This window comes from Nicotiana tomentosiformis, chromosome 1, assembly GCF_000390325.3.
Source record: "Nicotiana tomentosiformis chromosome 1, ASM39032v3, whole genome shotgun sequence".
Classification (NCBI taxonomy): Eukaryota; Viridiplantae; Streptophyta; class Magnoliopsida; order Solanales; family Solanaceae; genus Nicotiana; species Nicotiana tomentosiformis.
Genome location: NC_090812.1, coordinates 42,964,187 through 42,981,462, shown reverse-complemented (window position 1 = coordinate 42,981,462; position 17,276 = coordinate 42,964,187). Strand labels below are relative to the sequence as shown.

Here is a 17,276-nt window from a genome sequence, read left to right as displayed (position 1 = left end):
ATCGACTTCGTGAATATATAAGAATATCGTCAATAAACACTATCACAAAAGAGTCGAGAAATGACTTAAAACCTCGATTCATAAGATCCATGAAGGCTGCTGGGGCATTTATTAGCACAAAAGACATCACTAGAAACTCAAAATGCCCATACCGGGTCCTAAAAGTTGTTTTCGGAATAACCCGCTCCCTAATCTTCAATTGATGATAACCAGATCTTAAATCAATCTTGGAGAAGCACCTAGTAGCTTGCAATTGGTCAAACAAGTCATATATCCTTGACAGTGGGTACTTATTCTTGATTGTGACCGTATTACGATGCCGATAGTCAATACACATTCTCAGTGACCCACGTTTCTTCCTTACAAAAAGGACTGGTGTGCCCCAAGGCGACACACTTGGCCAGATAAAACCCTTTTCTAATCTCTCAATTGTTCCCTTAGCACCTTCAATTCTGCCGGTGCCATTCTGTAGGGTGGAATAGATATAGGATGTTTGTCTGGCATCACATCAATCCCAAAATCAATCTCCCTATCGGGTGGGTTCCCAAGGAAATCTTCCGGAAAGACTCCCGGAAATTCATTCGCAACAGGCACAGACTCAAGTGTAGGTGCCTCAGCATCGGTGTCTGTAACTAGTACAAAATGGTAATTACACCCCTTAATGATCATCTTCGTGTCCTTAAGGAAAGAAATAAACCTACCCTTCAGTAGTACATCGTCACCCTTCCACTCAATAACTGGCTCATTTTGAAATTCGAACGTAACAGTCATGGTTCGGCAATCAAGCTTGGCAAAATAAGAATAAAGCCAATCCATCCCCATTATCACATCAAAATCAACCATTCTCATTGGACATTCAATATACCTGTGACAACATCTGGACAAGCCTCTGATTTCTAGCGACCCCTCATAGCATAGAAACGACCGGATCCTCCTAAACTATGTGCTCCACCCCTAGCTGCACGATACCCTGTGGGTATTGGAGTGCCTCGAGTTGGAGGAGGTGTTGTAGATGTAGTAGCTGCAGAACTGGCTGCCTGTGTCATGCCCCTCCCCGCACCCTGGCGGGACGAACAACAAACCCTCTGATTGTGACCCCTCAATCTGCATCCGTAGCATATAGGTAAGTCCATGTAGTATATTTCTAGGTGCATCTTTCCACAACGAGGGCATGGGGGTCTCCTCTGCTGCTGGAATCTACCACCATGACGACCATGCTGATATGAGCCCCTGTTGCCCTGATTAGGCCCGAAATGGCTCCACTGTTGCTGCTGACTAGGGCCTGATGGCGGTGCACTAGTCGAATACTGAGCAAAGGACTGTGATGGCCCTGACGACCCTCCTCTAAAGGCTGACCTGGTGCCACCAGAAGAACCGCCAAAGTTGCCCGTAGACTAGGCCTTATTACTACCCTTTCGCTCCATTATGTTCCTTAATTTGCGTGTCTATGTGGCTTGAGCGAATGCGACCACATTTCCATAGTTCATATCAGAATGCAAGGCAGTTGTAGCATCCTCATTAATTACCAAGGGACTAAGTCCCTGCACAAAGCGGTGCACTCTAGCCTCCATAGTGGGCAACATGTAAATAGCATACTTAGACAGGTACGCGAAACTCATATGGTAATCCCACACACTCAGGACTCTACTAGATGTAGCATCCTAATTATAGAAGTGGTCGACAACACACTGATAAAAAGGACTCCAGTAGACATGGCTCCAAGGCATCCTAGGACACTTTAAAACCTTAGGCTCTGATACCAAATTTTTCACGCCCCAAAACCAAGGAGCGCGACCGGCGCTCAACCTAGCAAACCCGACCTAGCAAGCTTATTATATTTCTTCAACCCAAACTCATCCACGAATGAAGATAATACATATTTGCATTAATTAGACAAAAAGCTGATCATTCCTATAATGCCAATTCATTACCAATAGTTTTCATCATTTTTCTTAAAGTCTCAAGTAGGACAAGTAATACAACCACAACATAACATAGTTTGTCTTCATCAGCACCAATACACAACCCACACTATGTCTACGGAGCATCAATAGATAAAGAAGAGTACAATGATAACGCCGGCAACAAGGCCCCGTCTATACCTCAAACAAAATACACAAAGTACAAAAGATTCATGACCCCGAAATGAAGTGGGGCGCACCAAATCAGCTGGGAAAAATGTGCACTGCTATCACTGACCAATATCTCGTGTTGTGGAACCACCTGCATCTATTGAAAGAGGCAGCGCCCCCGGCAAAAGGGACGATAGTACTGTCGAATAGCACTAGTATGTATAACTAAATACCCTCTCAATAGAATGACAAATAACACAAAAAAGATTATCATGATGTTAATGGAAGCCTTAATCAACATCAAACCTCAATTTAGGATCAAGACAGTGTTTCAATTAATTTCCATATCTCAGATTGGGAGATTTTTAATATCAATATACCACTGTCCACAATACCATTATTCACAATACCAGTACCATCGTACTCTCAGCACAGAGTCCGATCATGACCTGATTGGCTAGGTTATCTCATTAGAGAAATCAACCAAAATAACTCTCAATATCAATACTACCATTTTTAACACTGAGTCCGATCACGACCCGATCGACTAGGCTATCCATTAGGGACATCGACCACAGTCACAATTTCAGTTATAATTTGCAGCACAATCACCACCATGTGTGCGACATGGTGTCCGATCACGACCCGACTGGCTAGGCCGTCTTATTCGAGACATCAACCTTTCTATATCAATCATCGCATCTCATATTACTTTCACATCTTTTTATTTTATTGGCACTAATGGCCATAATTATAAAATCATTCTTGGCACGTTGGCGATATTTAATATTTCATGCTCACCTTTCTTTATTTCTAACATCAACATCATCAACAACAACAACAACAATTCTAATCAAGGCATGAAGTAAACATGTGAGCAATTAAGAGTCTAAGCCACATAGAGAATCTTCACAAAATTTGGCATAATAGCCTTCATTTGAATTTAACTTGAAGTCGAACATTTCTAATGCACAACCCATAAAGCATTTGGAATACTTGTTGAACATATATCTTCCAACTCAATCTTACTCGGAATAGTCAATTTTATAATGAACCACTCGGGACTTACATAATTCACATGAATATCGTGGGATCCAATTCTAAGAGAAGAGTTTAGCCAACATAACTCAACTGAGCTTCTTTAAACTCTAAAATGTTCCGTAATTCTTAGCAACTTCGATCTATTGTAGAAATATAACAAATTGAACCAAAATTAGGAAGATCATTATGGTTCTAGCTCATTTGAACATTTTATCAAATACTGGGTGTGCATTAAGTTTTCAAGGTCCTTTTATGGAGGTTTTCATCATCCCATAACCCAATATTTACCATTTTTAGCTCAACAATCTTCCTACACCCTTTGATAACACATGCATGTAAAATAAACAACTCCCAGGCCCAAAAATTATCTTGTTAATTACTCATTTGTAGACAATATTCGAAATTGAGGGTTAGGGTGTAAAATGTTACCTCTACGATGAAGACCTAGTGAGTTTCCCTTCTTAATCTTCCAAAACATGGGCAAGAATTGAAGAACAATTATTAAAGAATACCTTCTCACTCTAGGGCACTCTCTCTCACGATAAAATGTCATATTATAGCTCAAAAATTGCCCAAAGAATGTAGTTAACAAAATAGGGTCGGGTTTTAAGAATCCAAAAATGGAGCTTCGGAACAAGGTCTGCGATCGCATAATCAATATGCAGACCGCATATCGGTCGCATAATCGGTGACCAAAACAACCAAAAATCTATCCATGTCTACGGTCACTATGCGGCCCACATACCTATTCTGCGGTCGCATAATAAACCGCAGAACAGTTATGCGGTGGCATAGTTGACTGCAAAATTTCATCCAAACGGTCCCTCTCCTGCCTCACTTCTGCGGCCATTATGCTACCCGCAGAGTGATTCTGCGGTCGCATAATGGACCGCAGAAATGCATTTTTCTACCAAAATACTTTCCTTTACTTCCTGGTGCATTATTCAACCCAAAATTTTCTATAATACTCAACACGTAAAACAAATTCGGCACCACAAAACTTTATTTTCTTTTGCAAAATTTTACGGGGCCTTACAGCATTAGCGGGGTTGGGCTCCCCCTGCTGAAATATAACAAACATGGGACAACCGGGAACGATGACCCTTCTCTAGCCTGAGGCCTAAGTTGGACTTTCTCTTTCTACTATTTACCACTCTAAAGTTTAGGATTTAGTTTCGAACCGATGGGATTTTTTGAATGGTAATGAAGCTTGCCATTCTGCTTATTTGGCCGAATCCGACTTTGGGCCTGCCTTTTTGCTTGCTTTTTCATAATTGTTGTTCAACTACTGCTTATGCTTGAAATATCTAAACACCTGAAATCCACTATCAATAGATGCTGCCCCTTAAACAGTGTGGAAGGGTGGTAGGTAGAACTAAGGGAATAATCTTTTTTTGTTCGGTAATGGAATCAATTTATTTCCCGAATAGGGATATAGGAAGAAGCCAATAGCCTATAGGCTTGCCAACGGACTTGCTTGACCTATTGAAAAGCCAGTATAAACCAATTGAAAAGTCAGTTCTAGGCAAAGATCCACCAGTAGCAGTGCCTATCCCAATTCCCATTCAACATTCATTCAAAATATTCTCCCATTGCCATGCTTCAACTAGCTTCTTTGCGGACTGCTCTTGCTCTTACTGCTCTTTCCTATGCTTCCTGCTTCTGACTACTTGCCTTTCCCTCACCGTCATTGCCTTCCCACTTGATATCTCATTTTCCTTATCTCGTGCGATTAAAGTGAATGAGACTGGAAAGCCCAAACTTAGCCCGGCGAGGGAATGCTTACTGATACAGAAGTCATTATGCTCATCCCTCTTTCCTTTTGAGGAGGGACTTCGCTTCACTCTCCTTGAAGAAAGCAAGTTTGCGGTTACGTAGATGATAACCGGCTTATACAAAGGTTTGTTTGTTGGAATCTTCTTCTGTCAAAATCTTTTGGGAGGCCTTGGTGGTCTCATATTATTTAAAATAGTTTAGAAAGCTATTCCTACAAGGAAAGGCCTCCTTTCTTTCATCTAAAAGCTGGCTGGTCTCTTTTCATATTCAAAAAAGGAAGGCGCCGCTTTAAAGCAAGTCGCCTAGGTTCTTAAGAAAGATTTTTAGTTTTGTAAAGCGGAATTCTCCTTTGACTCGATCTTTAATTGAAGTATAGCATTATGAAAACTCTTTCAGAAATTCAATAAGTTTCTCAAGGATTTTGAGAAAACTCGACATAAGACTCGACTTTGATTTTTTCTTTTTATATTTTTTTCTCATTTTTTTATTGGTTTACATGAGTAAACCATCCATGTCTCTCTTGTTCCCATAGCTAGGAGATAATTTTAAAATGTCCCCTTCGTTATTACTTATTTCTTTATGTCAAAGACCAGAAGTTGGAAACATCATTTTTTTCATTCTTTTCTTATGAGGTCGTGTACAACAACCTTAACCGCACAAGCTTTGGTTGGGCCTACCTCCATCCCTAGAGGAGCCATATAAGGCGGAAGCTCCACGTACGGTTTCGAAGCCGAGCCTTCCCAACAATGGAGCCTAGGGACCGATACGATGATTGGTTTAGGTAGGGCGGCTGGCCTACTACGGGCACCTGTAGGGATTAGTGTGTGAGACCACGATCCACAAACTGACGCCTGGGACTCACCCATTACTTGGGAATAGAGAGGGGAAACATAGCATGTCACAAGAAAGGCGAGGGTTGGAGCCCTACTGCGAGAGGGATGCCTCGCGAGCCAGGCTTTTAGAGATGAGGCCTTTTGGCGAAGCCAAGTCAATTTCGGGCCACCAAACCCTACAACTGATGAGAAGGCCCTATGGAGTAAAGGGAAGCGTGTATGTTATAACACTTCCAGCCTTCCAAAGATGCCTAGAGGACGGACCAGGCACAGTAGAGCGACGATTGGGGAGCGGGTTCCCCACTGGAAGGGGGATAGGAGACAACCATCTCACGGAATATCACGACATACAGGCAACACCGACGAGACCTGGGAAGGCAACCTGATTGGGTGTCAGAGGATCCATAGTACCTGCAGCCTCTCAGACTTCATATTCATCATTTTTGAAAGCAAAAGTGAAGGGATCTCTTTTCTGCAGCGAAAAAAAAACGGAGTAGATTTGACTCGGCACAACCTAACGATACATCCAATACCAATGATTTGTCCCTAGAATGCATTGCTAGATCTCTGCCCTAGAAAGCTATACAGGAAACAACGAACGCCCTTTGACCCCGGGCTTCCCTTTTATTACTTATTTTAGAAAAGATCATCAGAGAGTAGACAACCTGCTCAAAATACCCCAATGTTTCGACCAAGACAATCAAAGATAGCCGGCGGGGGCGGGACTTATGTCAGTGGCCCTATGCCTGGCCATGTCGCGGTGTGATACCAAGAGAGCCATTGCAACCATTGATCTACCTATTCGGCCTAGAAGAGTGAGCTCCTCTATCTCTCGTTCACCATCGAACATCAGCTCGTCTGGAAAGAGCCCTATCTCTTAAGGCTTTAATTCCTTTTGAAAAAGAGAATCGATCATCTTCGCCTTCAAATAGGGATTTAGAGGCTATCCCCTACCCAAATTAAATTCTAAGTTTAATAGATGTAAACCATAGGGTTTAGAAGCAGCCACTTTCAATTGTTCCCAACGTTTAGATTGAGTAGACATCAAATGGGAGAGAAGACGATAGTCTGCACCAGCTAAGCGTTGTAGAACAGACATTGAAATATTGTATTTACCCGCTAACTGACACAAGGCAAGAGTTGATCGACAATGTGTCAATGCCCTAAGAGATATCAGGGACAAATCAATTTGCATGTCCTTAGAAAAATCGAAATAGAAAATTGTAGATGTCTTCTTCTTTACTGAGGGAGTAGGTATGGGGTTCCCTTACTTTTTGAATGGGTTACCTTAGGAATATTGTAGATGTCTCTTGATAAGAAGCTTTCTTTTGATCCTAGTTAATCTCGTCTTCTTGAAGAATTACAGATTCCTAAACCTAGTAAGGGAAAATAATTCTACTCCAATTGCATTCACTAGTCGGATGAGAGATAGAATAGAAAGGAAGTAGGGAGGAAGACTGGAGTATAACATTACCTCTAGAGTACAACCCAAATCATTCTTTTCGTAAACCCTACTCATTTTCCCCTCAATCCCATATCTACTACTTAGTCAAGCCCTTAACTACCTCTATATGATAGAACAACCCTGCTCTCTGATCGATGTTTTATAGTTTGCATATCTATGGAAAGAGGAAGGCAGGAGAGGATTCTAAACAATATTGAGCCAAACAATAAAAAGAGAAAGATAGAATACCTTTCTTAGCTAGCCTGGCGTGCTAGAAACCTACAGGGAACAAGAGCCAGATCAAAGACATTTCTTTCATTCTTCTATACCCCTCTCTTCTTAGTTGCTCCTCTTTCTAGGGATCTAATGGTCGTAGACTCTGCCTGCTCTACTATGGTGAATTCTATGAACCGTCTAATTTAAAAAACTTACATATCAGAGAGGGAACACTTTGATTTAGTTAATTATGTATTAACAACTAGTACGTCGTTGCTGAGTTAGAATACCCCAAACAGTGTTATTTTAACACTTGGTTAAAAAAGAATTTTGAAGAAAGTCAAGCGCACCAAGTGCGTGTGATAGCTAGAAATTCACAATTAGAAAGAGTCTATAGTTTCCCATAGAAAGCATATGGCTCAACAATTTCAAGATTTAGGTAGAGTTTTGGTTATGTCTAGCTTATCCACCATATATAACAATGAACTTTGTCCAACACCATTAAACGGGATAGAGCAACGCTTAACTTGCAGTTCATGACACAATGGAGCATCTTAGACAAGATGAAATTGAGGATTTGTCATTGTCCCCTCCAGCTGTTGGCTCCATGCAGATTGCTGGAAGCAATGGTTTTGTCCATAACATAGAGTTCATGTCTCAAACTTACATCATAAACAGAAGATCTAAAATTGATATAGAGGTAGAGGATGATACATCAATTGCTGATAAAGATCAACCCCTCCCCATATTTCTCAAGTTACTTTTTTTTCTCTAACCAATCATTCATTTATCAGAAATGTTTCAAAGAATAAAATTGTTGGTATATGTTTCAGAGTTTTGGCTTTTGCCATTTAAATGGTCTTTGAATGCAGTTTGTAGATGTTGAGTACAGGGTGAAGATTAGCCAAGCTTCCACCGACAATATTGTCAAGGCAGTTGTATCAAAGGTAGCTTCCCAGTTTGATCATGGCAATTACAAGCATATACTCAAGGGTATAACAGGAAGGGTGAAATTCCTGCCTTAAAACCAAGAATATATAAAAGTCTTTCTGTCAATGTACATGATTTTGTTCTTCCTGGATCTGGATCACAGTATACCTGCGACTTTGTTCTTGAATTCATTCTATTTCATATCCACCGATCCGTGGAAGAGACCAAGAAAGAGTAAGATAGATTTAGGGACGGCAGGCGGGTCTAGAATAGATTCCCCAATGGGTCCTGACTTTTCAACAACAGAGGCGATAACTTACTCTTTTAAGTCAAAGTCAAAGTCGGGTAGACTAGATTGAGTTTATTTTACAGTTGTTCTAGGGATATGGGTATAGAGTGAATTCTATTCACTCTTTATGAAGTTCCGTGCACTCCTTATATCATAAAGAAAAAAGTAAGTGTGCTGCCCCAGTAGACGCGCAGACCGAGTGAGTTTCCGCCGATCCTGATCTAGATGTGCCAAAGATTGAGGACTATGAGGGTACGGTGATATCCCTTTACTTTGTTTGTTGCACACGGCCTAATGTACATTTTCCCCCTTTTTCTCAATCTTTTGGTGGTTTGTCAATTTGAATCTATTTTCTTTAGGCTTCCAAAATACGGAAAAGGGAACCGACTCGTTCCTTCCTTGCGAAGGACGAATCAAGGCTTGAAGTTGGTTCGTCGAGCAAGAGGAGAGAAGGATCAACAAGGCTTTCATACCCTATGGTAGTTCTTTTTCTCTCTCCCCCAGATATGCCTTTAATAAGCCCTCCACCTATTCTCGTGTTATGGCATCTATGATTGTAAAATTCAGGAATGAACAGTTGCAACAATCATGTTCAATTTCTTTTGACAATTTTAGATTGTGGTGCTTTGTAATCTAGGGCGATAAGGAACTTCATTTAAAGGTAGCTCACATACCTTTCCAGGCCTAATTCTTGAATAATCAATTCAGCTTTTTCATACTTCTGACGTCGACTCATCTTGCTTGGAAGTCTTAAGAATGCAGCAAAAACTAAGGTTTCCTCTACAGTCAATTGTGGAAAAAGCACATCATCTTGTGTCACGAAAACCACCTAGCACAACATTGCTCAATTCGGTATGGAAGTTAATACAAAATCATGTACATTGACAGAAAGACTTTTATATATTCTTGGTTTTAAGGCAATAGAAAGAGAGAAGGAAAAAAGAATTATTGATGGATAGGTAATATACCTCCTATTGATAGCTGTATTATATGGGATGTCATTGTATGCGATAGTTCCTCTGATATTTTCTTTCAATCTTCCTCCCAATATCTTTAACAAGGTTGTTTTCCCACTGCCAGAAGGCCCTATTAAGGCGGGAATTTCACCCTTCCTGTTATACCCTTGAGTATATGCTTGTAATTGCCATGATCAAACTGGGAAGCTACCTTTGATACAACTGCCTTGACAATATTGTCGGTGGAAGCTTGGCTAATCTTCACCCTGTACTCAACATTTGCAAACTGCATTCAAAGACCATTTAAATGGCAAAAGCCAAAACTCTAAAACATATACCAACAATTTTATTCTTTGAAACATTTCTGATAAATGGAAGATTGGTTAGAGAAAAAAAAGTAACTTGAGAAATATGGGGAGGGGTTGATCTTTATCAGCAATTGATGTATCATCCTCTACCTCTATATCAATTTTAGATCTTCTGTTTATGATGTAAGTTTGAGACATGAACTCTATGTTATGGACAAAACCATTGCTTCCAGCAATCTGCATGGAGCCAACAGCTGGAGGGGACAATGACAAATCCTCAATTTCATCTTGTCTAAGATGCTCCATTGTGTTATAAACTGCAAGTTAAGCGTTGCTCTATCCCGTTTAATGGTGTTGGACAAAGTTCATTGTTATATATGGTGGATAAGCTAGACATAACCAAAACTCTACCTAAATCTTGAAATTGTTGAGCCATATGCTTTCTATGGGAAACTATAGACTCTTTCTAATTGTGAATTTCTAGCTATCACACGCACTTGGTGCGCTTGACTTTCTTCAAAATTCTTTTTTAACCAAGTGTTAAAATGACACTGTTTGGGGTATTCTAACTCAGCAACGACGTACTAGTTGTTAATACATAATTAACTAAATCAAAGTGTTCCCTCTCTGATATGTAAGTTTTTTAAATGAGACGGTTCACAGAAATCACCATAGTAGAGCAGGCAGAGTCTACGACCATTAGATCCCTAGAAAGAGGAGAAACTAAGAAGAGAGGGGTATAAAAGAATGAAAGAAATGTCTTTGATCTGGCTCTTGTTCCCTGTAGGTTTCTAGCACGCCAGGCTAGCTAAGAAAGGTATTCTATCTTTCTCTTTTTATTGTTTGGCTCGATATTGTTTAGAATCCTCTCCTGCCTTCCTCTTTCCATAGATATGCAAACTATAAAACATCGATCAGAGAGCAGGGTTGTTCTATCATATAGAGGTAGTTAAGGGCTTGACTAAGTAGTAGATATGGGATTGAGGGGAACATGAGTAGGGTTTACGAAAAGAAGGATTTGGGTTGTACTCTAGAGGTAATGTTATACTCCATTCTTCCTCCCTACTTCCTTTCTATTCTATCTCTCATCCGACTAGTGAATGCAATTGGAGTAGAATTATTTTCCCTTACTAGGTTTAGGAATCTGTAATTCTTCAAGAAGACGAGATTAACTCGGATCAAAAGAAAGCTTCTTATCGAGAGACATCTACAATTTTCCTAAGGTAACCCATTCAAAAAGTAAGGGAACCCCATACCTACTCCCTCAGTAAAGAAGAAGACATCTACAATTTTCTATTTCGATTTTTCTAAGGACATGCAAATTGATTTGTCCCCGATATCTCTTAGGGCATTGACACATTGTCGATCAACTCTTGCCTTGTGTCAGTTAGCGGGTAAATACAACATTTCAATGTCTGTTCTACAACGCTTAGCTGGTGCAGACTATCGTCTTCTCTCTCATTTGATGTCTACTCAATCTAAACGTTGGGAACGATTGAAAGTGGCTGCTTCTAAACCCTATGGTTCACATCGATTACCCTTAGAATTCAATTTGGATAGGGGATAGCCTCTAAATCCCTATTTGAAGGCGAAGATGATCGATTCTCTTTTTCAAAAGGAATTAAAGCCTTAAGAGATAGGGCTCTTTCCAGATGAGCTGATGTTCGATGGTGAACGAGAGATAGAGGAGCTCACTCTTCTAGGCCGAATAGGTAGATCAGTGGTTGCAATGGCTCTCTTGGTATTACACCTCGACATGGTCAGGCATAGGGCCACTGACATAAGTCCCGCCCCCGCCGGCTATCTTTGATTGTCTTGGTCGAAACATTGGGGTATTTTGAGTAGGTTGTCTACTCTCTGATGATCTTTTCTAAAATAAGTAATAAAAGGGAAGCCCGGGGTCAAAGGGCGTTCGTTGTTTCCTGTATAGCTTTCTAGGGCGGAGATCTAGCAATGCATTCTAGGGACAAATCATTGGTATTGGATGTATCATTAGGTTGTGCCGAGTCAAATCTACTCCGTTTTTTTTTTCGCTGCAGAAAAGAGATCCCTTCCCTTTTGCTTTCAAAAATGATGAATATGAAGTCTGAGAGGCTGCAGGTACTATGGATCCTCTGACACCCAATCAGGTTGCCTTCCCAGGTCTCGTCGGTGTTGCCTGTATGTCGTGATGTTCCTTGAGATGGTCGTCTCCTATCCCCCTTCCAGTGGGGAACCCGCTCCCCAATCGTCGCTCTGCTGTACCTGGTCCATCCTCTAGGCATCGTTGGAAGGCTGGAAGTGTTATAACATACACGCTTCCCTTTACTCCATAGGGCCTTCTCATCAGTTGCAGGGTTTGGTGGCCCGAAATTGACTTGGCTTCGCCAAAAGGCCTCATCTCTAAAAGCCTGGCTCGCGAGGCGTCCCTCTCGCAGTAGGGCTCCAACCCTCGCCTTTCTTGTGACATGCTATGTTTCCCCTCTCTATTCCCAAGTAATGGGTGAGTCCCATGCGTCAGTTTGTGGATCGCGGTCTCACACACTAATCCCTACAGGTGCCCGTAGTAGGCCAGCCGCCCTACCTAAACCAATCATCGTATCGGTCCCTAGGCTCCATTGTTGGGAAGGCTCGGCTTCGAAACCGTACATGGAGCTTCCGCCTTATATGGCTCCTCTAGGGATGGAGGTAGGCCCAACCAAAGCTTGTGCGGTTAAGGTTGTTGTACACGACCTCATAAGAAAAGAATGAAAAAAATGATGTTTCCAGCTTCTGGTCTTTGACATAAAGAAATAAGTAATAACGAAGGGGACACTTTAAAATTATCTCCTAGCTATGGGAACAAGAGAGACATGGATGGTTTACTCATGTAAACCAATAAAAAAAATGAGAAAAAAATATAAAAAGAAAAAATCAAAGTCGAGTCTTATGTCGAGTTTTCTCAAAATCCTTGAGAAACTTATTGAATTTCTGAAAGAGTTTTCATAATGCTATACTTCAATTAAAGATCGAGTCAAAGGAGAATTCCGCTTTACAAAACTAAAAATCTTTCTTAAGAACCTAGGCGACTTGCTTTAAAGCGGCGCCTTCCTTTTTTGAATATGAAAAGAGACCAGCCAGCTTTTAGATGAAAGAAAGGAGGCCTTTCCTTGTAGGAATAGCTTTCTAAACTATTTTAAATAATATGAGACCACCAAGGCCTCCCAAAAGATTTTGACAGAAGAAGATTCCAACAAACAAACCTTTGTATAAGCCGGTTATCATCTACGTAACCGCAAACTTGCTTTCTTCAAGGAGAGTGAAGCGAAGTCCCTCCTCGAAAGGAAAGAGGGACGAGCGGAACGGCTTCGGTATCGGTAAGCATTCCCCCGCCGGGCTCAGTTTGGGCTTTCCAGTCTCGTTCCCTTTAATTGCACGAGATAAGGAAAACGAGATATCAAGCGGGAGGCAATGACGATGAGGGAATGGCAAGTAGTCAGAAGCAGGAAGCATAGGAAAGAGCAGTAAGAGCAAGAGCAGTCCGCAAAGAAGCTGGTTGAAGCATGGCAATGGGAGAATATTTTGAATGAATGTTGAATGGGAATTGGGATAGGCACTGCTACTGGCGGATCTTTGCCTAGAACTGACTTTTCAATTGGTTTATACTGGCTTTTCAATAGGTCAAGCAAGTCCGCTGGCAAGCCTATAGGCTATTGGCTTCTTCCTATATCCCTATTCGGGAAAGCAATTGATTCCATTACCGAACAAAAAAAGATTATTCCCTTAGTTCTACCTACCACCCTTCCACACTGTTTAAGGGGCAGCATCTATTGATAGTGGATTTCAAGTGATTAGATATTTCAAGCATAAGCAGTAGTTGAACAACAATTATGAAAAAGCAAGCAAAAAGGCAGGCCCAAAGTCGGATTCGGCCAAATAAGCAGAATGGCAAGCTTCATTACCATTCAAAAAATCCCATCGGTTTGAAACTAAATCCTAAACTTTAGAGTGGTAAATAGTAGAAAGAGAAAGTCCAACTTAGGCCTCAGGCTAGAGAAGGGTCATCGTTCCCGGTTGTCCCATGTGTGTTGTATTTCAGCAGGGGGAGCCCAACCCCGCTAATGCTGTAAGGCCCCGTAAAATTTTGCAAAAGAAAATAAAGTTTTGTGGTGCCGAATTGGTTTTACGTGTTGAGTATTATAGAAATTTTTGGGTTGAATAATGCACCAGGAAGTAAAGGAAAGTATTTTGGTAGAAAAATGCATTTCTGCGGTCCATTATGCGACCGCAGAATCACTCTGCGGGTAGCATAATGGCCGCAGAAGTGACGCAGGAGAGGAACCATTTGGATGAAATTTTGCAGTCAACTATGCGACCGCATAACTGTTCTGCGGTTCATTATGCGACCGCAGAATAAGTATGTGGGCCGCATAGTGACCGTAGACATGGATAGATTTTTGGTTGTTTTGGTCACCGATTATGCGACCGATATGCGGTCTGCATATTGATTATGCGATCGCAGACCTTGTTCCGAAGCTCCATTTTTGGATTCTTAAAACCCGACCCTATTTTGTTAACTACATTCTTTGTGCAATTTTTGAGCTATAATATGATATTTTATCGTGAGAGAGAGTGCCCTAGAGTGAGAAGGTATTCTTTAATAATTGTTCTTCAATTTTTGCCCATGTTTTGGAAGATTAAGAAGGGAAACTTACTAGGTCTTCATCGTAGAGGTAACATTTTACACCCTAACCCTCAATTTAGAATATTGTCTACAAATGAGTAATTAACAAGATAATTTTTGGGCCTGAGAGTTGTTTATTTTACATGCATGTGTTATCAAAGGGTGTAGGAAGATTGTTGAGCTAAAAATGGTAAATATTGGGTTGTGGGATGATGAAAACCTCCATAAAAGGACCTTGAAACCTTATTGCACACCCAGTGTTTGATAAAATGCTCAAATGAGCTAGAACCATAATGATCTTCCTAATTTTGGTTCAATTTGCTATATTTCTACAATAGATCAAAGTTGCTAAGAATTACGGAACATTTTAGAGTTTAAAGAAGCTCAGTTGAGTTATGGTGGCTAAACTCTTCTCTTAGAATTGGATCCCACGATATTCATGTGAATTATGTAAGTCCCGAGTGGTTCATTATAAAATTGACTATTCCGAGTAAGATTGAGTTGGAAGATATATGTTCAACAAGTATTCCAAATGCTTTATGGGTTGTGCATTCGAAATGTTCGACTTCAAGTTAAATTCAAATGAAGGCTATTATGCCAAATTTTGTGAAGATTCTCTATGTGGCTTAGACTCTTAATTGCTCACATGTTTACTTCATGCCTTGATTCGAATTGTTGTTGTTGTTGTTGATGATGTTGATGTTAGAAATAAAGAAAGGTGAGCATGAAATATTAAATATCGCCAACGTGCCAAGAATGATTTTATAATTATGGCCAGTAGTGCCAATAAAATAAAAAGATGTGAAAGTAATATGAGATGCGATGATTGATATAGAAAGGTTGATGTCTCGAATACGACGGCCTAGCCAGTCGGGTCGTGATCGGACACCATGTCGCACACATGGTGGTGATTGTGCTGCAAATTATAACTGAAATTGTGATTGTGGTCGATGTCCCTAATGGATAGCCTAGTCGATCGGGTCGTGATCGGACTCAGTGTTAAAAATGGTAGTATTGATATTGAGAGTTATTTTGGTTGATTTCTCTAATGAGATAACCTAGCCGATCAAGTCGTGATCAGACTCTGTGCTGAGAGTACGATGGTACTGGTATTGTGAATAATGGTATTGTGGACAGTGGTATATTGATATTAAAAATCTCCCAATCTAAGATATGGAAATTAATTGAAACACTGTCTTGATCCTAAATTGAGGTTTGATGTTGATTAAGGCTTCCATTAACATTATGATAATCCTTTTTGTGTTATTTGTCATTCTATTGAGAGGGTATTTAGTTATACATACTAGTGCTATTCGACAGTACTATCGTCCCTTTTGCCGGGGGCGCTGCCTCTTTCAATAGATGCAGGTGGTTCCACAACAGGAGATATTGGTCAGTGATAGCAGTGCACATTTTTCCCAGCTGATTTGGTGCGCCCCACTTCATTTCGGGGTCATGAATCTTTTGTACTTTGTGTATTTTGTTTGAGGTCTAGACGGGGCCTTGTTGCCGGCGTTATCATTGTACTCTTCTTTATCTATTGATGCTCCGTAGACATAGTGTGGGTTGTGTATTGGTGCTGATGAAGACAAACTATGTTATGTTGTGGTTGTATTACTTGTCCTACTTGAAACTTTAAGAAAAATGATGAAAACTATTGGTAATGAATTGGCATTGTAGGAATGATCAGCTTTTTGTCTAATTAATGAAAATATGTATTATCTTCATTCGTGGATGAGTTTGGGTTGAAGAAATATAATAGGCTTGCTAGGTCGGGTTTGCTAGGTTGAGCGCCGGTCGCGCTCCTTGGTTTTGGGGCGTGAAAAATTTGGTATCAGAGCCTAAGGTTTTAAAGTGTCCTAGGATGCCTTGGAGCCATGTCTAGTGGAGTCCTTTTTATCAGTGTGTTGTCGACCACATCTATAATTAGGATGCTACATCTAGTAGAGTCCTGAGTGTGTGGGATTACCATATGAGGTTCGCGTACCTGTCTAAGTATGCTATTTACATGTTGCCCACTATGGAGGCTAGAGTGCACCGCTTTGTGCAGGGACTTAGTCCCTTGGTAATTAATGAGGACGCTACAACTGCCTTGCATTCTGATATGAACTATGGAAATGTGGTCGCATTCGCTCAAGCCACATAGACACGCAAATTAAGGAACATAATGGAGCGAAAGGGTAGTAATAAGGCCTAGTCTACGGGCAACTTTGGCGGTTCTTCTGGTGGCAGCAGGTCAGCCTTTAGAGGAGGGTCATCAGGGCCATCACAGTCCTTTGCTCAGTATTCGACTAGTGCACCGCCATCAGGCCCCAGTCAGCAGCAATAGTGGAGCCATTTCGGGCCCAATCAGGGCAACAGGGGCTCATATCAGCATGGTCGTCATGGTGGTAGATTCCAGCAGCAGAGGAGACCCCCATGCCCTCCTTGTGGAAAGATGCACCTAGAAATATACTACATGGACTTATCTATATGCTACGGATGCGGATTGAGGGGTCACAATCAGAGGGTTTGTTGTTCGTCCCGCCAGGGTGCGGGGAGGGGCATGACACAGGCAGCCAGTTCTGCAGCTACTACATCTACAACACCTCCTCCAACTCGAGGCACTCCAATACCCACAGGGTATCATGCAGCTAGGGGTGGAGCACATAGTTTAGGAGGATCCGGTCGTTTCTATGCTATGAGGGGTCGCTAGAAATCAGAGGCTTGTCCAGATGTTGTCACAGGTATATTGAATGTCCAATGAGAATGATTGATTTTGATGTGATA

At 41.1% G+C, this 17,276-nt stretch overlaps 1 protein-coding gene across 1 annotated transcript; it reads right to left on the bottom strand.

Moving 5' to 3' along the window:
- Positions 1–417: 417 nt before the first annotated feature.
- Positions 418–843, bottom strand: LOC138906347 (uncharacterized). Its single transcript, XM_070194897.1, has one exon. It carries the CDS (start codon positions 841–843, stop codon positions 418–420), a length of 426 nt encoding a protein of 141 aa, XP_070050998.1.
- Positions 844–17,276: the final 16,433 nt, after the last annotated feature.